At 38.2% G+C, this 25,357-nt stretch overlaps 1 protein-coding gene across 7 annotated transcripts in view; it reads left to right on the forward strand.

Annotated features, from left to right (window-relative positions):
- The window catches only part of hspa12a (heat shock protein family A (Hsp70) member 12A), a 265,691-nt gene extending 246,610 nt beyond the window's left edge, over positions 1-19,081 (forward strand). For 6 of the 7 annotated variants that reach the window (XM_087998838.1, XM_043712818.2, XM_043712820.2 and 3 more), the window contains 5 exons: positions 9,861-9,947; positions 10,924-11,028; positions 14,742-15,000; positions 16,111-16,214; positions 17,788-19,081. In XM_087998838.1, the coding sequence (XP_087854964.1) occupies positions 9,861-9,947; positions 10,924-11,028; positions 14,742-15,000; positions 16,111-16,214; positions 17,788-18,425 (1,193 nt within the window). In that variant the 3' untranslated portion in view covers positions 18,426-19,081. The remainder of the gene's footprint in view (positions 1-9,860; positions 9,948-10,923; positions 11,029-14,741; positions 15,001-16,110; positions 16,215-17,787) is intronic. The other variant, XM_043712817.2, reaches the window with a different exon arrangement.
- Positions 19,082-25,357: the final 6,276 nt, after the last annotated feature.

The raw sequence follows: 25,357 nt of genomic DNA on the forward strand, positions 1-25,357 counted from the left end.
AATTAAAATGGCATTTTACAATCAGTAATACCTTATTTACAACAGTTGGATAAATAAACATCTAGCTTTGCCTTCCCAATGATTTTTCAGGGAGGTTGAACAATGAGTAAGAACAGGCCTATAAAAGTATGTTAGTGTTGCTATGGTGAACATTGTGTGCACTTTGAAGTATATATTGCATTGGACTTGTATTTTATATGGAATGTTATCTTATTATTGATTATTGCAAAAATCTATCTGTTTACAAATCTGGCAAGGTACTTATGAAATATATTCTAAGCCTGATTTCCTTGTAAGTACTTAGTAGCTTTTCAGCCATTAAAACAGTATGAATATATTTTCTTTTTGGAACATTCCAAAACAGTCAACTATGTTTTGAATTAAACTGAGGTTACGTGAAAGTGGCATGCAAAGTCTTTGATTCAATTTATGCCATTGTATTGTCAATTTAACAACTAATGCGTAACAGATTTTTCATAAAACATTGTTCCTAAAAATCCAAGTGTTTCAATATATACTCCATTTCACAATGAAGTAGCTGAAAAATTGCGAGGAACCAGAAATAGTACAGCATGGCTTGACATAAAGGCTTGAGTGAGCCATTGCAAGTACTTCCAGGGCAGAAGATTCAGTATCCTTCCATAGAATCCAGGTTGGATACTTAGCTACATCAGCAGTAGTGGAGTTCAGCCAAGGATGTGTGACCTAGGTATTTGAAAACATAGTGGCTAATTTGTTTTGACATTTTACAATAGGTCTAGTGCCCAAGGCACCTCAACCTGAAAAGTCCACCAAAGGCTGATGCAAACCTGAGTTAATTTCTGGCATCATTGACCTTTCTGAATTTCAGATCCAATCTGTCTGTAGCTATTTCAAATTTTCCAATTTTCAACAAAATGAAAGTGCTTTTTATTCACTTTAAATGACAAAATTTTCCTGTCATTTTCAGAAATTGTAGGGAATCCTGAACTATTAAAAACTAAAACAGAAGTTGGTGGGAAAGCTCAGCAAGTGTGGCAGGATCTGTGAAGAGAAATCAGAGTGAACTTTTCGGGTCCAGTGACCCTCCCTCAGAACGGTTCTAAGGGTCACTGATCTTGAAATGTTAACTCTGATTTCTCTCAACAGATGCTACCAGACCTACTGAGCTTTGCCAGCAAGTTCTGTTTTTGTTTCTGATTTCCAATATCCGCCATTCTTTTGGTTTTTAACCGTGAAGTATTGCTCAGTTTCTATCAGCCTTGCACTAAATTAACATAAATGTGATTCTGTTATATTTTTAGTCTGGGCAAAGAAATACTTCTGTTCTGCTAAACGCTTTGTTATTTGCATTTGTCAAAGCATTCTGAGAATTTTTCATTCATTGCTTCACATTTTCCTTGACAAAGAACCTTCTCAGACTTTTAACATTAATTATATACAAGAAATTTATTTTGTTCAAAAACACTGCCAATGCATTTAATATTTATATTTAAAAAATCACAGATAAAACAATGATTCAAAACTCTACACTAATCAAATTCTTTAGAAAATATAACAAATGCAGGACTTTCTCTGTTAATAGAAGAAAAGGTTTGTAATTTTCTTTGTAAGTCAGATATTACATTTGTAAAATTTTTTGCACGCACTCCTTTCATTTGAATAATACACTGTAAATATAATGTAACCTCAGCTGAGTTTGGGCAACCTCATTTACATGCCAGAGATTTATATTATTTTCTTAGAAGCAGATGAATTATGGGACAGCAGTGTGGATTTTTCACTAATGTACAAATATTGGTTGCATTTATTGCCAGCCCAAAACAGCAATCTCAAAATGACAATTTGTAGGCCGGTCAACAACCCTTAATGTTTTTGTAATCTTTTGTGAAAAGGCATCTAGAATCATCACAAGAATTAAAACCTTAATATGCAACAAAATTCCGAGAGAAAAGAAGAAGAAAAGATTAAACAAGGGAAAACAATGCTTTCTGAGAGAGTTGGTGTTAGGCCTCTTCTGTAAAGTACAAGCTCCATTTTCTACTTCACAATGACAACAAATAATTAACCAATTAGTTTACTATTCAATGTTGCTATTTTTCTTTATTCCTTTAGCATGGGTATTTAAAGTGGGACACCATGATTTTGAAACTGTTCCACTTAGTTCTGCATTCCCCTATGAGGGAAAATATTCTCTGTTGACCCTGTCAAGCTCCCTCACAATCTTATATCACCTCTTAATAAAACACCTCTTCTAAAAGACTGGTCTGTTCTCTTTTATGCTACTCACAAATCAGTTCTCATATTTCATTTTTGCCTTTCTTACAACCTTTCACAATATTCAATACACTTTTGCTTTTCTGCACCTGACATAGAGTCGTAGAGCTCCACAGTGGGCAAACAGACCCTTTGGTCCAACTTGTCCATGCCAACCAGATATCATCAATTAATCTAGCCCTATTCATCAGCATTTGGTGCGTATTCTTTTAAACCCTTCCTATTCATATACTCCTCCAGATCCCTTTTAACTGGCTCTGGCAGCTCATTCCATACATGCACCAATCTCTGTGTGAAAAGGTTGCCCCTTCAGTTTAAATTAGATTAGATTTCCTACGGTGTGGAAACAGGCCCTTTGGCCCAACCAGTCCACACTGACCCTCCAAAGAGTAGCCCACCCAGACTCATTTGCCCCTGACTAATGCACCTAACACGATGGGCAATTTAACATGGCCAATTCACCTGACCTGCACATCTTTGGATTGTGGGAGGAAACCGGAGCACCTGGAGGAAACCCATGCAGACAGGAGGAGAATGTGCAAACTCCACACAGATAGTCACCCGAGGCTGGAATCGGCCCTGGGACCCTGGTGCTGTGAGGCAGCAGTGCTAACCACTGTGCCACCCCTGTTAGTGGAAGTGGAAGGGGAGAGATTTAAAAAGAACTTAAGTCCTCTAGTTCTGGAATTTTGCCAACCTGGGGAAAGGTCCTTGGCTATTCATCCTATCCATGCCGTTCATGATTTTATAAACTTCTATAAGGTCACTCCTCAGCCTCTGATATTTGATGCATTGGTAATCGCTTTTTCACATTTTTCTTAATTCTGCAAAGGTGGCATAAGTAACTCCACTACTTTAAAAATGGGTGGAGAGAAAAAAGAAAATATACACTAATATTGTAATAGGGAAAGAAAAGGTAGAGTCTATATAAAAAGCAAATATTTGATATTTAGTAAACTATTGCCTAATTGGACATAATTAGCATAGATTTATGAAAGGAAATCATGTTTGACAACTTCTTAAAGTTTTTTTTAAAGAATGTTATTAACAGAATCAACAGGGGGAAAACCAATGGATGCAGGGTATTTGGATTTTCAGAAGGCTTTTGATAGCATCCCATGCAGGAAGTTAGTGTACAAAATTATAGTGCATGGCTTTGGGGGTAATATGCCAGCATGGACTGAAGATTGGTTAACAGGTAGGAAGCAGATAGCAGGAAGAGATGGTTTTATTCTCAGGTTGTCAGACAGTGACCAGGGGGTGTCATGAAGATCATTGCTAGGGCTCCAGCTGTTTGCAATCTCTGTATCCATGATTTAGATGTGGAGTAATATTTCCCAGGTGGAATATTGTGCAAAACCTGGTGGGAATGTGAGTTGTGAGAAGAATGAAAAGTGTCTTCAAGAGGTTGCAGGCAGGAGTGAGTGAGTGGGCAAGAGCATGGCAGATGGAATATCATGGGAACAAGTGTAAAGTTATCCACTTTTGTAGAAGAAATGAAAATATAAAATACTTTTTAAATGGTCAGAGATTTGCAAGTATTGACTTCCGGGGGACCTAGGTGTCCATATTCATAAGTCACTGAGAGTTGGCATGCAGGTGTAGCAAGCAATTCAGAAGGCAAACCTTTATTGCAGGAGGATTTGACTATAGGAGCAAAGAAATCTTGCTTCAGTTGTATAGAACAGAGGCTAGACTACACCTGGAGTATTGGGCATAGTTCTAGCCCCCTTATCTAAGGAAGGATATGCTTGTCATAGAAAGAATGCAGCATGGTTGACCAAACTGATTTCAGGGATGATGGGACTGTCCAATGAGGAGATATTGAAGGTTCTTGGCCTGTGCTCTCTGGGGTTTGGAAGAAAGAAAGATGATATGACAGTAACTTACTGAATTCTGACACAGTAGATGCAGAAAGGAACTGCTGGGGCTAGAACCAGAGCACCCAGCCTCAGAATAAAAGGCAAGCCAGTTATGACTGAGTTAAAGTGTAACTTCTTCACTCAGAGAATGATGAGTCTTTGGAATGATCTATCTCAGAGGACTGTGGAAACCAGTCATTCAGTAAATTCAAGACAGAGATTGATTGGTTAGTTACTAATGACATCAAGGGTACAGAAGGAATATGGCATCGAAATAGATGATCAATCCTGAACTAGAATAGCATTGTAATCTGAAGGAGCCAAATGAACTACTCCTGCTCCTGAGTTCCTGTGACCTTATGATGAACACCATCAGCCTGCAGTTTTCCAGTGGAGTACGCTGGACTTGCCCTGTTTCTGACACCAGAGCTAGATTCTGCATTCCTTCTGCCCACATCACAAAACTAAAAATAATCACAATGGATTTATTACTGAGATAATTTTTAATAGTACAGAGGGTTATGAAGCTTATGAGATGTTATCAGATGTTGTGTTGAAACAGAAACTTTTTAAGAAAAGGTTGATAGTTGGGAGGACTACATAGGAAAAGGAGAATTGAATTGACATTACTTGTTAGGCTGATATATGGCAACGTAAACTGGTTGGCTTAAATAGCTGTTTGTGTTATAATTTGCTTTTAATAATCTATGAATAATAATTCATGGATAATAAAGAAACAAACTTGTCAGTGCTTTTAGTTTGTTTTTTGTCAGACAGGAAATGAGGTTAAATGATCTCAAACAACACAGTGAATCTGTAACTGCGACCAATGTATCAAATAACCTTTATGAACGTGATAAAGGGAAGAAAGAATATATGAAAATAAGTTCAGTTTTGAAATTGTTTTAAGTTCAAGACATTTGTTTGCTTTTAACCTGTTAATTTACTGAAGCTGACTTATTCTCAAAGTTTGGTGCTTATGCAAGGATATAGTTATTCTGCAACTGAAATCTCATCCCAATATCTGTGGATTGCAACATGCAGTGAGCAAACTAGATTCTGGATCAGTGGAGCTGGAAGAGCACAGCAATTCAGGCAGCATCCGAAGACAGGCAAAATCGACGTTTCGGGCAAAAGCCCTTCATCAGGAATAAAGGCAGAGAGCCTGAAGCGTGGAGAGATAAGCTAGAGGAGGGTGGGGGTGGGGAGAGAGTGGCATAGAGTACAATAGGTCAGTGGGGAAGGAGATGAAGGTGATAGGTCAGGGAGGGGAGGGTGGAGTGGATAGGTGGAAAAGGAGCTGGGCAGGTCGGACAAGTCCGGACAGGTCAGGGGATCGAGTTGCTGGAGGTTAGAAGCTAGGATGAGGTGGGGGAAGGGGAAATGAGGAAACTGTTGAAATCCACATTGATGCCCTGGGGTTGAAGTGTTCCAAGGCGGAAGATGAGGCGTTCTTCCTCCAGGCGTCTGGTGGTGAGGGAGCGGCGGTGGAGGAGGCCCAGCACCTCCATATCCTCGGCAGAGTGGGAGGGGGAGTTGAAATGTTGAGCCACTGGGCGATTTGGTTGATTGGTGCGGGTGTCTTGGAGATGTTCCCTAAAGCGCTCTGATAGGAGGCGCCCAGTCTCCCCAATGTAGAGGAGACCGCATCGGGAGCAACGGATACAATAGATGACATTAGTGGATGTGCAGGTAAAACTTTGATGGATGTGGAAAGCTCCTTTGGGGCCTTGGATAGAGGTGAGGGAGGAGGTGTGGGCGCAGGTTTTACAGTTCCCGCGGTGGCAGGGGAAAGTGCCAGGATGGGAGGGTGGGTCGTAGGGGGGCGTGGACCTGAGACCGTTCCTACTCTCAGCAAACTAGAGTTATCCTGTTTACTGTGCATCACTGTCAATCACACGAGTTGGGGGTGGGGCACCTGATTTTGCTTTGGTAGATAAACCTTGCTCTCATATTCGTGACTTTCTTTCTGGAGGTTCATTTTTTTTTACAGCAGAGTGCAAGTTTCCAACTTCAAAATATTTCTGTAAAGTGACCCATTTTGTGGAAGCACTCTCTGTAACTCTCTAATGCAGCATAAATGTGGTATTCTTGCAAATTGTCCTAATGAATGCAAAATAGCTTCGATATATGCCTTTTTTTTAGCAATACTCAAGATCTTTATTAAAAAAATTGAAAATAAATGTAATTCAGATCCATTAACTTGAATACACTGGCTAATGAATGTATAAATTAGTTGTGAATGTTGCTTGAATAATATTTAAACAAAGATGATAAGAATATTTTCTTTCAGGTAGTGATTCTGTGGAATTCTTACTATAAAGGACTGTCAAGCCTGGGTAATTACATGTATTAAAGGCTGAGATAGACTGATTCTCAATCAGTAAATAAATTAAGGAGAATAAGGAAAAGGCAGGAAGATGAAATTGAGGGTTATCAGATCAGCCATTATCTCATTGAATTGTGGTGAAGGTATGATGGGCTGAAGGGCCTACATCTGCCCATGCGAATTGTGGACTAATATTGAGATTTTCTGACTTTATACTCGAGGGAATAGACAGCCGTGGGAGCATGTGTTGATAATTTTGGTATGACTTTCTGTTTTCTCAAGGTAAGTAGAAGGGAAATAATTGGGCAACTCATCCCTTTCCTGGCACTTTAGTAATGAAATTTAATCCATGGCATCCTTCTCAACTAATTAACTACCAATTAAGACAGTTAAGTGATCAATCAATGCCTAGTCTATGGGATATCAGAGGCACAGACGGTGTGAAAGGGCATGGCCTCTGAAAGCCCACCCTTGTCCTTGGTCTTGGAATTAATATCGGAAAATTCCACCAAAAGTCACAAATGATCATGATTTTCTGAGTGTTCCTATTAATAGCTGGAAAGTAGTCCTTGTGTGTGTTATGTCCAGGTGGAAAAAATACTCTCAAAGGAATGTAAAGTTAAACAATGACACTTTGTGGTAGACACTTTAGAATGCATGCAAATTTCAGTTTTAGCCCACAGTCTAGCAATTCATTTACTTTGCTTGTGTTGATTTCATTGTTTCACTTTATTCAGTTCTGGATAAAAATGAGGTCTAAAATTATTAATTTTATTTTAAAGTTTATTTGTTCCTGTGTACCACAGTACTTCCTTCAGAATAGGAAGTAGTCAAGGTCACTAAGGTAAACAATGAGGAAATGGTAGTTACTCATAATGCTATTGATATGGGAACAGCTTGTGATCTTTTGTTCAGTGAGACATTGGTTCAAGATAGAACCAAGCTCACTGAGATGCTCCCCCTCCCATTCTTAAGCAGCCGACTAACCATCTGAACAGTTTCAGACATAAAATTGGAGTGTCAAGGGCTGCTTGTTTCCAGTACAGGTAAGACCTTACCCCAAAATAAGTTAAATATTCAGGTGAATATTGGAAAGGACGAAATGGAAAAATAAACTTTTACTTACCTGGTAACTTATGATCTCATGATGTCCAAAATTTGTAAAAATAAGGTTTTGATATTTTTGGTGAGAAGCTGTTAAAATAATGAATGCATTTTAAGATGACTAGCTTGAAGATGGTACCAGTCTTAAAAAATATTGCTGTTGCATTACTTCATCCTCATCCTCATCTTTGTATTTTCATGCTGCGTTTTGCTACTATCATTTCTCTATCTCTTGCTACTAAACATAGAGTCACAGAGATGTACAGCACAGAAACAGACCCTTCAGTCCAACTCATCTATGTCGACCAGATATCCTAACCTAATCTAGTTCCATTTGCCAGCGCTTGACCCATATCCCTCTACACGCTTCCTATTCATACACCCATACAGATGCCTTTTAAATGCTGTAATTGTACAAGCTTCCACCACTTCCTTTAGCAGCCCATTCCATACACGTACCACCCTCTGCATGAAAACATTGCCCCTTCGGTCCTTTTTTATATCTTTCCCCTCTTACCCTAAACCTGTGCCCCCTAGTTCTGGACTCTCCCACCCCAGGGAAAAGACCTTGTCTATTTCTCCTATTCATGCCCCTCATGATTTTATAAACCTCTGAGGTGACCTTCAGCCTCCGATGCTCCAGGGAAAACAGCCCCAGTCTATTCAACCTCTCCCTACAACTCAAACCCTCCAACCCTGGCAATATCGTTGTAAATCTTTTCTGAACCCTTTCAAGTTTCACAACATCTTTCCAATAGAAAGGAGACCAGAATTTCACACAATATTCCAAAAGTGGCCTAACCAATGTCCTGTACAGCCGCAACATGACCTCCCAACTCCTATACTCAATGGTCTGACCAATACAGTAAAGCATAACAAACGCCTTCTTCACAACCTATCTACCTGCGATCCTACTTTCAAGGAAGTATGAACCTGCACCCCAAGATCTTTTTGTTCAGCAACACTCCCAGAACCTTACCATTAAGTGTATATGTCCTGATCTGATTTGCTTTTTCAAAGTGCAGCACCTTGTATTTATCTAAATTAAACACCACCTGCCACTTCTCAACCCATTGGCCCATCTGATCAAGATTCCGTTGTACTCTGAGGTAACCTTTTTTGCTGTCCACTACACCTCCAATTTTGGTGTCATCCGCAAACTTACTAACTACCTCCTATGTTTACATCCAAATTATTTAAATAAATGATGAAAAGCACCAATCTTTGTGGCACACCACTGGTCACAGGCCTCCAGTCTGAAAGGCAACTCTGTACCACCACTCTGCCTTCTACCTTCGAGCTAATTCTGTATCCAAATGGCTAGTTCTCCCTGTATTTCATGGGATCTAATCTTGCTAACCAGTCTCCCATGAGGAACCTTGGTGTACGCCTTACTGAAGTTCATATAGATCACGTCTACCACTCTGCCCTCATCAATCTTCTTTGTTACTTCTTCAAAAAAACTCAATCAAGTTTGTGAGACATGATTTCCCATGCACAAAGCCATGTTGACTATCCCTAATCAGTCCTTGCCTTTCCAAGTACATGTACATCCTGTCCTTCAGGATGTATTTATTTTAAAGAATTAGACCCCTACCATAGAAAGTTTAATGTGAAAATAATGCAAAAGTAATCCACGAGGAGTAATACAATTCAGCCTCCTAATAAGAATATGTCTAATAGCATATAATAAAATTTTATTCCAACTCATCAATTCATTTAGGGGAAATTTAATCTTTAAACAACGGTAGTCAAATTTAGCGCACATAGATCTTATTTGCGGTAGTGTTATGTTCATTTTGGAAAAATATGTTTCTTTAACTTGTGTTATCTTAGATATTCTGCTAGAATTTTACCTCTTTTCCTTGAATGTGGACTAAATTATAAAGCTAAGAAACTACAGTTTGCAATATTAAGATCAAAAATTATAACAAATGTATATGATATTCCTTAGTCCAGTATTAAAACAAATATTCTAATCTCATTCAAATGGGTGAAAGTATTGCATTGAAATTGTAGCAAAGGGATTTAATTTGAATTTTGTGTATTAATATTTGGAAGGCCTGATTATAAATATCAATATTCACATTCCATCCCTTCCATCATACTTAACCCCAATTTAAAATTTTAGTTGATGATAAAGCATCTTAAATTCAAAACAAAATTCCATGGAAAGCAAGGTTTCTTTCTTACATTAAATGCTTTTAAATTCTGAACAAACCCTTCTTTAGTAACTGAATTGTTGCAAGTTGACAATTTCTGATTCTTTCTGTATTATGCTCAGTTATTTTCTCTCTATCAACAACTAGCTAAAGAATACACACGACGTAATCGGCAGAGTCGCACCTTTTTGGTGGAAAATGTCATAGGAGAAATCTGGTCAGAATTGGAGCAAGGTAGTGTCTTCTTTTCTGGCATTCTTGGCTCTTTCTGATTTTCGTTATGCTGACAATGGTGCCATTTTCTGTTAACATTGTGTATGTTGTTTCTGTGGGACATTTACATACAAAACAGTGATGAAAGAGATCAAAAGAAAGGGTTGCTGTTACTTCATTACATTGTGTGGCATGGCTATGCTGCATTTGTATCCTGTCTCAATGCATCTCTAATATTTATGTTTAGCTTGGTCGATTTTATTAAGGGAAGCTCACATTTCAAGCAAAAGCCTTGCATAAATGAGTTTGAAATGCTTGCCATCCAGCATACTCCTCTTAATACCTGTACTATACTTTCATACACTTGCTGTTCAGTAGTTTAATGCCGTAGTTTGTTTTGACAGTTGAAGATGTTTCTTTACCTGAATTTGTAGTGTATTGAAGGCTATACAAAAAATATATAAAGGAAAGTCAAAGACATAATTTAGATCATACTGCACTATAGTAAGTTTAATTGCATCAAAGTCTAACATGCATTGAACTGTAATACTATGGAACTTGATTCCGTCTGTGTAGGTCTTTTAATGTATTTACATCAAATTCCTTTGTGTGCTCTTTTAGTTAGCTTGTAAAATATGCAATTTAAATAATACAGACAGGAATTTATCATGAAGTTATTAAATTATGTATGAAAGGTAGGTCAAAGGCAGTGCCTTATTCAAAGGTGACTCTTGAAGGTATATAATGATTTGTTAACAATTTTAGAGTGTAATGACAAGTGTATATTATCTTTCTGAGCAATGGTTGCTAAAGTGTCTTCATTGAAATGTACTGCTCAGTGTTAAGCTGCAGTTTGAACTTAGTACATGCATCAATACATGGCTAGTATTGAAACATGCATTCTTGAAATATTATTAATATCTACATGGGTAGTATAATTTGCAGTTTCAGGGAAGTTCTTCATGAATACATTTCAAAATGTGATTTATTTCATTAGGTGACCGTTATATTGTGGTTGACTGTGGAGGTGGTACTGTAGATCTCACAGTTCATGAAGTGAAAATGCCTGAAGGACACCTGAAAGAACTCTATAAAGCTTCAGGTAAAAGTGTTTTTACTTTACTGATTCTCATTTTGTAACAAGCCATATTTTGTATTGGAATGTTACAAGTGCCTGAAGAAATTTTGATTAATTGCAATTTGATTAATGAAGTACATTTGACCCCTTTACATCTGGTCTGAATTTGACTTTGCTCTTCTGATAATTTAATGGTTAAACATGCCGTTTCATGAGTGACTAATATCTACAGGTGAGGAAGATATTAGATTAGACCCTGGAGGGAAGTTTCTTTAGAGTTCTCCCAATAAACTGCCATAGCATCGGTGGAAATCAGGGAAAGTTGAGAGTAGACTGGATAGAGGTGTATAAGGTTAAAGGGGCATGGACAGGGTTAGTAATAAGGAGGCATAATCTTAAAGTGCAAGGCAAGAGGTTTAGGGAGAATTGAGGAAAAGCCTTTTCACCCAGAGGATGTTGGGGTCTGGATTGTACTGCCTAGGAAAACTCACAGCCTTTAAAAAGTACATGGATGAGCACTTCGAAGTATCATACCATTCAAGGTTATGGGCTTAATGCAGGAAAGCAGGTCTGGTTTATTGGTAGTGGAGGCAGTAGTGCATTTTATTGGCAGTATAAATGGGCTGAAGGGTCATTTCTGTACTGTACGATTCGGTGATTTCTCCAGGGTCTCTGTGAATATTTGAGCTTAGTTATGACAGTGAATCAGAATGGCCTCTTGAACCAAAAAATGAGAAAGATTTCCTCATTATGATAATAAATTGGAGTGGTCTTAATTAGTGAACGGTGGGTCTTCTCTCCCTCAAAGAAAGGATCCCCTGTCCTTCAGAACTGCCAGTCAATCTGATTGGCTGACAGTTGAGTTGTCCCGGCAGTGCGAGAAGGAAATAGAGGTTACTGCTTGAACTATAAGCGTCTCCACAGGAAAAGATAACATGAATAGCAATATAAGTGTTTTGGTCAGGGAGGGTTTAGGGAGCCTAGAGAGAGGAGGTAAGAAACACGGTGTTCATGTTCACAATAAAGAGGTGAAGACACAAGAGATATCTTGGCGGTAGGGTGGGGGGATTCTTAAGATGAGCTGAAAATGTGTTGCTGGAAAAGCGCAGCAGGTCAGACAGCATCCAAGGAACAGGAGAATCGACGTTTCGGGCATAAGCCCTTCATCAGGAATGAGGAAAGTGTGTCCAGCAGGCTAAGATAAAAGGTAGGGAGGAGGGACTTGGGGGAGGGGCGTTGGAAATGTGATAGGTGGAAGGAGGTCAAGGTGAGGGTGATAGGCCGGAGTGGGGTGGGGGCGGAGAGGTCAGGAAGAAGATTGCAGGTTAGGAAGGCGGTGCCGAGTTCGAGGGATTTTACTGAGACAAGGTGAAGGGAGGGGAAATGAGGAAACTGGAGAAATCTGAGTTCATCCCTTGTTGTTTGAGGGTTCCGAGGCGGAAGATTAGATTAGATTAGATTACTTATAGTGTGGAAACAGGCCCTTCGGCCCAACAAGTCCACACCGCCCCACCGAAGCGCAACCCACCCATACCCCTACATTTACCCCTTACCTAACTCTACGGGCGATTTAGCATGTCCAATTCACCTGACCTGCACATCTTTGGACTGTGGATGAGGCGCTCTTCCTCCAACCGTCGTGTTGCTATGGTCTGGCGATGGAGGAGTCCAAGGACCTGCATGTCCTTGGTGGAGTGGGAGGGAGAGTTGAAGTGTTGAGCCACGGGGTGGTTGGTTGGTTGGTCCGGGTGTCCCAGAGGTGTTCTCTGAAACGTAAGATAATGGCCACCCAAAAGATGTATGCTTCTTTCCAGCCTTTTTAGCCTAAGGTCATGAAATAGTTGGCTGATCTCCTTAATGCCATCTCCTCAAACCCACTGTATTAGAACAACAGGATTGGAATGACTCCTTTAAGAAGAGTTATTAATTGGCTTGTTAAAGGTCTAAATAAACTCAAAGGACTAATTGGCTGACTCCTATTATATGCAAGCAGCAACTCTGGAATGTGAAGGCAGGTGATGGGCCAGCTTACTGGTGGACCATCTTACCTGCAAATATCCTGATGAATGAGCCATAAAACTCCCCCCCAAGGAGGTGATGCAAGTGCTGTTTTGACTCAATAGAAGTACTTTTCGCTTGTGTTTTATTCTATTAATTTTTATCTAGTGATTTCCTAATGATCTGTGCGATTACAATAATAAAACTCACTTCATGTTTACAGAAGAACGCAGGAGCAGGAATTTGGCCAGATCTGCTATTCAATAGGATTGTGGCCTCAGTTCCACAAAACAAAATACAAGAGATGCTGGAAGTTAGAAATAAAAATAGAACATGCTGGAAGACATGCAGGTTCGGCAGCATCTGTGGAGAGAAGGACAGAGTTAATGTTTCAAGGCTGACACAAAAGTACTGAAGAAGAATCATTATTGGATTTGAAAAGTTAATCAGTTTATCACTCCACAGATGTTCCTGGACCAACTGAGTTTCTTCAGCACTTTTTGCTTTTATTTCACTGTATTCATCTTGCATAATCCTTAACTCCTTTGTCAATTGTCATCCATCTAACTCAACATTGAATGCTGAGTCCAACTTGCACTTTCTTTGGGTAAGAGAATTCTGCAGACCAGCGACCTTCTGAGAAAAAGAAAATCTCTTTATCTCAATCCTAAATGGTTTAGCCGTAAGTTTTAAATTGTGTCCCTTTGTTTTAGATTCCTTAACAAGGGAAGACTTTCTTTTGGTATTTACCTAATCAAGTCCCCTGGGAATCTTATATCTTTCAATTAGATCATTTCTCATTCTTCTAAACTCCAATGCATTTAGGTGCAACCTGCCAAACTTTGGTAAGTTTGGCAGGTTGCACCTAAGCCCAAGTACTTGTTGCAAGAACGTTCTCTAAACCTTCTTCTAATTTAATTATATCTTTTGACTAAGGAGACCAAAACTGTACACAGTTTTCCATACGCGGATTGACTAAGAGTCTATACAATTGAAGATTAGCCTCTTATGTGATGTAATGGATGGCTCCCAGTGCTGGAATCAGGGCTGCAGCATTTTTTGCCAATGGATCTTATTTAGGTCTTATTGAGGGCTATTTTTTGATCTTCGGCTCTTACTTTGGTTTCATGGGCTCCTTTTTCATTCTCACTAACTAATTTGTTAGGTGACGCAGTCACATTGTAGCTATGACATATGTGTATATAGATTCACACAGTAGAATTGAAAGCCTTCATTAATATCCTCAAGATTTTCCACCCCTTCATTAAGATTAAAGCCACAGACACAAGGGATGTATTAATTTCTTAGACAACACAGTGTTTGAATTGGTACAGTGGAACAGACATTAGTCAGGTAAAGATATTTTCAAAGTAACCACTTTCAATATTTCTTTAAATTTCCTTCTCCCTCTGTAAACTCTGTACTTCTTCATTTCTGGGCTGCTGAGCATCCCAATTTTAATCACTCGAGTTTGACAGTTATGTCTTCAGCCACAAAGGCCTTACATTTCGAATTCCTTGCTTAAATCTCTCCTTCTCTCCAGCTCTCTCTTCTCCTTTAAGCTACTCTTTAAAATCTAACTCACTGGGGCATGTTTGGTCAGCTGTCCTAATAATTACTTATGAAATGCAGTGTCACATTCTCTTTGGTAATATTGCTGTGGAACACTGCTATGTCAGTGGAGTTAAATAATGCTAGTTGTTGTTGTTTAACTCAGTTACCTCTTCTTTCAATTCCAGGTGGACCCTATGGCTCTATCGGAGTGGACTATGAATTTGAAAAACTTCTTTGTAAAATTTTCGGGGAGGATTTCATTGAACAATTTAAAATAAAACGTCCAGCGGCTTGGGTAGATTTAATGATCGCATTTGAGTCACGTAAAAGGGCTGCTGCTCCTGGTAGAATCAATCCACTCAACATCAATTTGCCTTTCTCGTTCATCGATTACTATAAAAAATTCAGAGGTCACAGTGTGGAGCATGCCCTTAGAAAAAGCAGGTACATGAACAGATCGCAATCTGGTTTTTTATTTTAATTTGTACATCACAGGTTCACTGATAAATATAAGCAATTGAGCCTTCCTGAGACAGAGAGATAAGATGATAAATACAACCTAATGGAAATATGATGGTTATCGCAAAGCTAACGATACTGTATGTACTACATTCTGAAATTAGTTTCCTGCTCTCTAGTTTAACTTGCCCTTTTGGGTTTGTTGGGCATATAAGGGTTGAGGAGATCACGAGTTGTTTTTCTTTTCAGTCATGGAATGTAGGTGTCACTAGCTGCGCCTCTCCATTAGGCTGGATCTTTTTGAGCTGCTGATCATGTCAGCACAAATCCAGTTATTTGGACAAAAGTGAAAATCAGTTCACTTTTTTCCCCAATCTCCTCCTTCTCTAACACTTTCTGTTGAGATATTTGGCAAAAAAGAATTTTTATAAGTTGCAATTGTGTATCTTAAATTTTCAGACTACTTTACAGGGCAACTGCAAGTAAACCAGATCAAACCTAACTATTCTTTATGATTTCAATACATGTAGCCATGTACAGTGGAAGTATGTTATAATTCAAGTGTTGGGGCCCAAAACTTGCTACTATTATAGATGGACCACACTAACAAGAAAATTCTTATTTATCCCTTTTTTGTTTAATGAACAGTGTGAACATAAGGGTTTATCTCTTTTGGGAGTCATATGATCCCCACTTCATGCTTCATACTACATAGTATATCAAACTATTTTGCAATGAACTTTTGGCATTGCTCTGAGGATTTCAAGGTAAAAGTTCAAATCCAGATTTCCTGGCAGGCCAAACAAAGAATACCTAAAATTCTGACAGTAATGGGTCACACCCTCTTATGAGTGAGAGACACAAATGTAGCAATGAAGATTTGGCAAAAGTCTTATTTTTCGCCTTTTTCTGACAAAGTGTTAACAGGATGTGATTTCCACCTGCCTTCTGATCCTGCTGTAGTCTTGATTTATTTTCATTCTGAGTGTTAGTTTTCCTATTAGCAATTACTAACATGCTCAATAGTGGCTGAGTTCAGAGATTTTGATCCTTAGATTTTGCTTTGGCTCAATAGTCATCCTATTTTTTCTGCAGTGTGAATTTTGTAAAGTGGTCATCCCAAGGAATGCTAAGAATGAATCCTGATGCTATGAATGCTCTATTTAAACCCACTGTTGACAATATCATCCAACATCTACGTAAGTACAATGTTGGGAGAAAAAGTAGAATTATTAGATGTAATTTAAATCAACACGGTTACTTTGCTGAAAAATTAATGTATAAATATTTATAGAATTTAACTAAGTAACTGAAGTCCTGTAATCTACTTTAGTAACATGGAAATGCATCACAAATATCAGAACCTATGGTTAACAAGTTGAGTAAAAAAAAAGAACTGGAGATGCTGGACATCTGAAACAAAAACAGGAATTGCTGGAGAAACTCAGCAGGTCTGTCAGCATCTATTGAGAGAAACCAGAGTTAATGTTTTGAGTCCAATGACCCTCCTTCAAACAAGACCCTCTGTTTTCTATGCATTTAGAAATACCTCATTGTGAAACTGTGTTTCAAGCTCCTTTGTCACATTTCTTTTATTGAGATCAATAATCAGAATGACTGTTATTAATGAAATATTCCTCAATGGTTTTGTACTATTTCTGATGGTTTTGGATCTACAGAGACCAAAGAGTAAAGCTGAATGGATTCCAGTGTGAGGAGTTTGAATGGGAAAATGTACAGGGTAGTAGGGTCTTTCCATTAGGAAAGCATAATACTGTGAATGCAAGAAAACTGAAATAGAGACATGTTTAATATATGCAAATATTGAAAAGAAAGGCCAAAGTTTGAAGTGGGAGAGTCCCTCTAATACAGTTCACCGAAAATATTACTTTGTTTTTGTCTTCCAAGTGTGGATAATTTCAGTATAGCTGTATAAAGGAACAATATGTGCTTTTTGTCCCAGATTCCAAAATATGGTATTAAGCTGTTTTCCAGACTTCTGAAAACTAACTTTTTAACCCAATGTTAATGGCTTGATTTTTTTCCTAACACAATTTGTGTGAACAATAAAAAAAAACTGTTCATGTAGTGTGACAAATCTGTGATAGACTAGTCCCCACATCCTCTCCCTGCGATGTCAGTGGCAGTTTCCTGATATAATGCTACACACAGGTGACATGATTTTAGTAAACTGTAACAAAATCGAATATCATTTAACAACTGAATGTAACATAGGGAGCATGAGTTGTCATTCATGTCAGGCAAATTACTTTAGAGGGCTTAGTGCAAAAATATTAAATATCTTGCTCACAAACGTTCCCTCACATCCTCGACTGTGAAGGATCATGCATTGTCTAGTCCCATGGTTCTGTAGCCTCACATGCATGAATGTTTAAATGAAAGAATTGCTTCCTCAATGAGCAATCTTTGACCTAATTGATCTCCAAACAATGACATTAACAAAGGCCAGACAGGCCCTCATTGAAAATATAGATAAAGCTAGATAATCATACATATTACGTTCCTCACAACCTTCCCAAACCCACCTTCTCCAACTATCCCCATCTCAGAGATAAAGCAAATTTACAGGTGCAGCTAGTTTATAGCAATTTATATATTATGCTTACACTTCAATCTAAAGTTAAACCAAAACGTAAAATATAAAGCTATTCATTTTGCAAAATTAACCTTATTGAAAGAAGACCAAATGTTGAGAAGAACTCATTTGTGTTTATGAAGAGAATATTTCTGATGCACTCTATTTTCCTCCAGTTAATCTTTTCCAGAAACCCGAAGTTTCAGGTTTGAAGTTTTTGTTTTTAGTGGGTGGATTCGCTGAGTCACCTTTACTTCAGCAGGCCATTCAATCAAATCTTGCTGACAAATGCCGTGTCATAATTCCTCATGATGTTGGACTTACCATTCTAAAAGGAGCAGTGCTATTTGGACTGGACCCCACTATCATTAAAGTACGGCGTTCACCACTGACCTATGGAGTTGGGGTATTGAATCGATTTGTGGATGGGAAGCATCCGACTGAAAAGCTGCTGGTTAAAGATGGCACTCGTTGGTGTACTGACGTGTTTGATAAGTTCATCACAGCTGACCAGTCTGTGGCTCTTGGAGAGACTGTCAAACGCAGTTACACTCCCGCAAAGCCATCACAAATGATTATTGTGATCAATATATACTGTTCTGAAAATGATAATGTTAACTTCATCACTGATACCAGTGTAAAGAAGTGTGGCACTCTTCGTCTTGATCTAACAGGAACTGATAGTCCATCACTGCCAGCACGAAGAGAGATTCAAACAGTAATGCAGTTTGGAGATACTGAGATAAAAGCAATGGCTATTGATATTGCTACTTCCAAATGTGTCAAAGCTGGCATTGATTTCCTCAATTACTAAGATGTCACCAGTCATCCAAAAACCTTCGTGCCCTAATTCAGAATTATTGATTATGTCTAAAACTGGAAGTCAATTTATATTTCAGATTGGGAATTTACTGTAAGTAAAAAGAGTCTAACAATACCAATCACTTCCGCGCGTGCTACGAGAATGCCAAGAAATATTACCTTAACTGCCACATGTATGCACATATATGATTAAATATGTAAAGTCTGAATTTGCTCTTGTTTCAGGGAAAAAAGAGCAACAGCATCAAGCTGCTTGGAGAATGCCACTATTTATTCACACCTGCTTGCTAATATTTAATTCCTTAATGTTTATCATGCTGAAATGGAGCACTGATGTGGTCATGCAGTAATTCAATCTTCTATTTACTTTGTTGACAAAAATTGGAATGTTCAGAACTTTTCTCTAAATAATTAAACCAGTAGTTATTTTTATTATTGTATATACAATATTTAAAGTATTGTACATTCATTTAAAATATTAAAGATATAAATGTGAAATATTTGATTATGTTAAATTTATTGTAATAACACTGAGCTGGAAAGCAGTCAGTGCCTAATGACAGATGTTAGATCTTGAACTGCAGACCTATGCTTCATGTATAACCACATGTGTCTTTCAACATTAAAAGATGTTCCATTTACTCTGAATGTTTTATTCTTTGAATAATATTCTTTCTGACATTGGTTTGATCTGCCGAGTGCCTTTTTTTCTCATCTTGGGAAGAAATGATCACGTAATGTTTGTACAAGTTGCTGAATTTCATGAAGACTGCCAAATATCACTGCATCAATGGGACCTTCAATTCTTGGCAACTCTAGTGTAAACACAATGAAAGGGATACACTGTTGATATGTCTGTCGATTTTACTCCCCCATCAAATAGCATTTGCTCTTGTGGGTAGTAATTGCCTTCCAGAACCTCAATTAAATGTCCATTCTCAGACGTGAAATAAAAAAAATCAGTATTAATTTCAACCTTTCAGCAGCAGCATCAAGGGATAGTAGTCATTCCCTTCAATGGTTAATGTTTCTGATTAATTAGTAATAAATTACATGATCCCTGTTCAGTTGTTGCCACATAACTATCTTTAATAATTTATTAGGCTTTAACGTAGTGAGCCTTCTTTCTAAGAAGTTCAACAGCACCATCATGTGGAAAGTCTACTGTTCAACAGCTGAATTTTTTTTAGAATAGATTCCCTACAGTGTGGAAACAGGCCGTTCGGTTGTGAAGAATAGAAAGCATTTGCCATTTTAAAGAATTCAAAAGGATTAATTTTGTAGTGTATATTACAGAAAGTTGTGTCATCTATTGAGCTCATATTGTCTAGTAAGATCAAACATTTGTGGTTAGTGTATGTTCAAAGGTCTTAAATATTCAACGCCTAGTAAGAATAGAGAAAAGAAGGCTGTTGCAGTTTTTCCATAATATGTTCCGGGAGTTGATTCTTATCTCCTTTAGCACCTTTTTGTATTTGCTTTTTGATCTTACATTCCTTTGTATATCTGTGCCATGATAACCTTCAAATGCATTATGACAACACCACTTCATTTTAAATGACAGGCAAGCAGCCACAAGTGACCTCAGTCATAGTTTGATTGAACAGTGCCTCTGTGCCAACAACAGCAAAAAAAGCTTCCATTTATATAGCAGATTTAACATGGGGAAAATCTCCCAATCACCACTCAGATAACATACTCAGATAAAAATTGATGACAAGTCAAAAACAAGCTATAATGCCATTGTATGTTTTCGGGAGGGTGGTAAAAGATGAGAAAGAGGTGAAGAGATTTAAAGTGACAATTCCAGGACTTAGGAACTGGACTGGGTGTGATTAAAGAATTTGAGAGATGTGAGAAATTTAAATACAAGGATATGAACTTTAAATTGGAGGCATGGCTGAATGGAGTCCATTGAAACGAGAAAGCACAGGAGAAATGTGGCGAGGATATTGACATCAGTGCTCTGAGTAAGTTATTGAGGATGGTAAATTTGCAAGGAGAGTAATAGGATAGTTAAGCCTTTACACAGACATTGATGAGGCCTTCAACGACAATGGCCTTAAGCAGTGATGGGTGATATTCTAGATGTGGAAGTTGGCAGTATGTCATGGAGAAGCTGCATCCTTGCATGAGCCCAGTGGAGCAGAGACTGTGCACTCCACATTTAACAAAGTAGAGGATTTCCCCAAATCAAGGGGACTGATTTTTCATATGTTGCAAAGGTTGTTCTTTGAAATGAAAGTGTTTTTACTGCAGCTTTTACGGCAACTAACCACTTTGTTTCACATGAGAATGCATGCTTTCATGGAGTTGCCATGTTTTCCTTGCCTTTGGCACCAATCTATTACATTTGTGTGAATCAACCAGTATTAAAAGCACAGTGGGCTTTTAATGCTGGTTGGAGACACCAGAAATGTCCATTGCATCAGTGGCTAAATGTTTTACTTCAGGTCATTTGAAAATGGGAATACAGCACTGAATGGGAATACACACAATGAAGAAACAGACAGTTGGAGTTCTGAAGTTTCATCCAAGCTGTCTAAAGTTGCCTGGGATATATCAGAATCAAGACAACCAGGTTTATCGAAGTTTCTGATATGCAGTATATTGTCACAATTCAGATAATACTTTCCTGCTCTGGATGAGACGACATTGCCAGTGAAGAACCGGAAGTGCCATCTGGCAACTCCTTGCTGGCGGATAGACAGATGAAGCAGCAAATTTTTAACAATATCATCTTTAAAAGTTCAGAGAGCTCTTCAGCACAATCAATCATTCTGTGAATTACCCTTTGTAAGGCACATGGTCAAAAAACTTCTCTTGCTAAAGTTTGTTCCAAACTGGTTAAAGACTTGAGTAGTTTTACATAAATACATTCAAGGACAGCAATGTGAAAAAAACTTGCCAAATCACTAATTCATTATTTTTAATATTGCATTTTCCTTGGCTCTACAATCTTATTTATTTGACTATCTGAACTCTTCCTAGCATAATGTGCTGCTTGATTGTCACATGTTCATGAGAAAGGTAGCTGAGACATTTCCACTAAACCTTTTAAGATGCAAGATTTTTGGATTCAGTTAAACTTTATTCATGAGACCTAAGACAGTTACAATTACAGACTAAATTGAGAGTGATAATCTAAAGGTTGGTAAGTCCTGATTCAATACAAGACCCATTCCAAGTGCATGTGACTTTACATTTCACAGAATACATTAAGTTTATCAAAACAAGTCTGAAAAAAGTTACTGAATAAAAGCAGTGGTTTTTGAGTTGATTTATTCCAAGGTACCAACTTTTGATTCTGGTTGACTAGACACACATCTCTTGTTTACTTCTGTTGACTGAAGTTCTCATTCTGACTATGGGGCCTTCTTTCCTTTTGCATTGAACCACTAAGAATCCCCATCTCTTAACCTTTGTTACCCATGGCCCATTGTGCATGATCAGAAACACCCTGAAATCAAGTGACTTCCCAACACACACTGCACATGTTCACTCTTGGATTGATTAATCTGTCTATGCCCAATCTGTAATTAGTTTCTTACTTCCTTCTCTCTCCTGATCCATTCTTTGACATACCAATCATTTACTAAGATCACCTATTTGCAAAACCTTGTCTATATAAACCTGCCAACCTTTTGAATCTTTAATACCGATGAAGTCATTTATGTGTCTATCTAGAAGTATGTAATGTCAACTTGCATTGATTTAATCTATTCCAAATGTTCCTGTTGATATATTTCAAAGTTCTGCAAAACACCAAAGCCTGTCAATCTGTTGTAATTGAAAGAACTATTTGTCAATGCATGACTTCATCAAGCCCTTGGTGCCTAATACAAGTTAACTAAGTTCTATGCAGTATCAATGTAAAAATCAGGAGAAACTGTAGAAATTATCATTGAGTTTTTGAAAAGATTTGTAGCTTGGGTTGTGGATGAGGTTGTAGTTTTGTTCTCTGAGCTGGTGTGTTTTTCTGCAGATGTTTTGTCACCTCGCAAGGTGATATTGTCAGTAGGTGGTATTGTCAGTTGGTGGTCTGTCCAATCTGGTATTTATGTGTCTCTGTTTTTTATATTTCCGGTTCTTTGTCTCAGTGGTTTGTATATGGGGCAAGAGACTTCCTTGAAGCCTGGCACTCCAACAGGAACTCAATCAATAAACACGTTGAACTGGACCCTGTATACAAACCACTCAGACACAGAACCAGAAGTATTAAAAAACAGAGACACATAAATACCAGGCGGGACAGACCACCAACACTTTATCGAAGATACACTGATGATGTCGCCTTGTGAGGCGACAAAACTTTTGCTGAAAAATAATTCCAGCTTGGCAAACAAATCTATGACCTCAATAATCATTATATTAAAACCAATGTAACAGAATACACATGGAAGGTACAGCATATTAGGTTTCATCAATAAAACTAGAAAGGTCCAAACAACTGCAAGACAACCAAAGTCACTACTGAACCTAATTCCAAACTTTACACACATGTATATATATATATTTATATCCATATACCTCTTACTTATGTTGCAAAAACTAGACCAATTTAAAAGATGACTGTTTTGAGGAAAAGCCTGTTATCCTAACGTATTTTCACATTTGTTGGCCTGATTCTCAAACTTGCTTTTTAACCTGGGCCATATGGCCATTATTCCTTGAAGTTTTTTTTAACCTACCAACACAATAAGTTTAATCAATAAAACAAGAAAGGTCCAAACAACTGCAAGACCACCAAAGTCACTACTGAACCTAATTCCAAAGTATACATATGTTCAAACTGAATATAACTTAACTCTTCACTTACTTAATCAATTCATAATTATTAATTATTGAAAAATAACTCAATCCTTCAAAGGACCTGGATGAACCTACATCTGTGAATCTGCAACCTCAAAGTCTCCTCCTTGAATATCAAGAAGTTCACTATAATGGCTTTTATCTTATTAATAGCCTAACCTATTAACATCAGATCTCCAATTTTTATTTCCACTATTGGAAACTCAATGGCTGAAACACTCAATGGTTAAAATAGAGTGCTCACCTGCCAACTTGTCTCGTCAGCATCCCTTCCATTTGAAATATAAGTATTGGCGATCTAATTCCTTTTTATAAGTACACACTTCGTACAAGTTTCTTGCATGTTCAATAGTGACCATCTTCCTCAGCCCTTCCTCCATGTAACTTGCAAATCACCAGTCTAACAATGACATCGCATTGCTCACAGACCAACTCAGTCACCCCTTCAGGACTTCACCCTTCAACTTTGGAGTTACGGGATGGCTTGGACTTGCATACGTCTGTTGGGTTCCTTTGCATTCAGTGAGAGCCAGCCATTTCATATAAATGCCAGCCTATTTGTTCAGACATAGAGCCGGGCATTTTATGGGTCTTTGCTAGCTTTTTCATGCACAATGTTTTTGAGACTTTTATTAGGGACAGATACCCTCTGTATATTAGCTAGGCTATAGCAATGAGTTACAATGGCTTACTGCTAAACATCTCCTCCCAATGTAACATAGACAATTTGATTGTCCACCATGTAATTGAGCAAGGTCACATGTCAGAGCATCACCTTGAGACATAACAATGACATTTCTTAGGAAGCCTTCAAGGCACACTCTATGAGGGTCTAACATTATGCTTGATGTGACATTTTGGGTGTCCTTTCAATAATATTGCTTTTCTCTCACTATCCTCACAGATTATCTACTCACATAATTGAAATGACAAATGGGCTTTCTTGGCTCCTCCTGACCTTGAGCTTAATGCAAAAGCAATGGAGAAGGAAATAGCACTCATAAGACCTTCAGCAAACTCAGCAAGTAAAGAATCCTTCATGGCTGCACAGGCAAACAGAGAGTCCCAGGATTAATAGGTTTGCTTCCTGTTATTTTCAAAAGTCATTTTATAAGCTGATGATTGAGAATGTTCTGTTCCATCATCTCAAAGCTATGGCATCTGCCAGATAAAGGCTTGCACCCACAAGAACTGGGTGTCAACCACATCCTGGTGACTACTAAGGTCACAACTACCCTTAATTGTTATGCTTGTAGCTCATTTCAGAAAACAACTGAAGATATCTATGGCATCTCCCGAACCTCCAGTCTTTATTGCATCTGGGATGCCAATGGTGCCATGTTCAACAGAACTTAATCCTTCATGTCCTTTTCCCTTGATAATGATGGTTGGGCCAGTAGGGCATTGAGGCCCTCCAATGTCACTGGCTTCCCTTAGGTGTAAGTCAGGATCAATTGGGCCCAGGTTTATTTGAGAACACCACATGGCCAACCTGGAGTCTTTCTGAACAGGAAAGGATTTGTCAAAGAATTTGTGACCATTGGAGGCAGATTTTGGAGATCTGCCCCAGATACCCTTGGAGGTTCCATGACTTATTATGTGCTGGAATGCTCCCAGATCCTTAGTATGTGTAGGAAATGACTGCTGGGAGATAAGGGGTACCTCTTGCAAACATGGTTCATCACATTAATAAATCCACAGAGGAATACAGAATGAAGGCACACACTTCCACCACGGAAACAGTGGAACAGTAATATCTGAGAATAGGGTGGCCTGCATCATCATGATGTACTGTATCCTTCATAAGTGGAGTCAACAAAGTGACGGATGTCCTTGGTGTGGACAAACGGGGGATCAAGATGAAGATCAGATACATGATCAGAACATCAACAAGAAGGGCCATCCAAGAAAGAATGACAAAAAAACATATTGCAAAGTCAAGAGAGAGAAAATCTTAAAGCTACTTGCTTCTAGGCCAACTGACCTGGGGTCAGAGTTCTTTTTGATTGTCTACAAATCTGCTGCCCATCTTGCAGCTATTCTCTGCTTATGAAAAAGACACATCAAACTTACTTTTTTTTGTAGTTTTTCACTATGTTGCAAAGTAAATGA

The sequence above is a fragment of the Chiloscyllium plagiosum genome, unplaced genomic scaffold, assembly GCF_037043375.1.
Source record: "Chiloscyllium plagiosum isolate Xiang-an unplaced genomic scaffold, Cpla_swu_hap1 HiC_scaffold_22, whole genome shotgun sequence".
In the NCBI taxonomy this organism is placed as follows: domain Eukaryota; kingdom Metazoa; phylum Chordata; class Chondrichthyes; order Orectolobiformes; family Hemiscylliidae; genus Chiloscyllium; species Chiloscyllium plagiosum.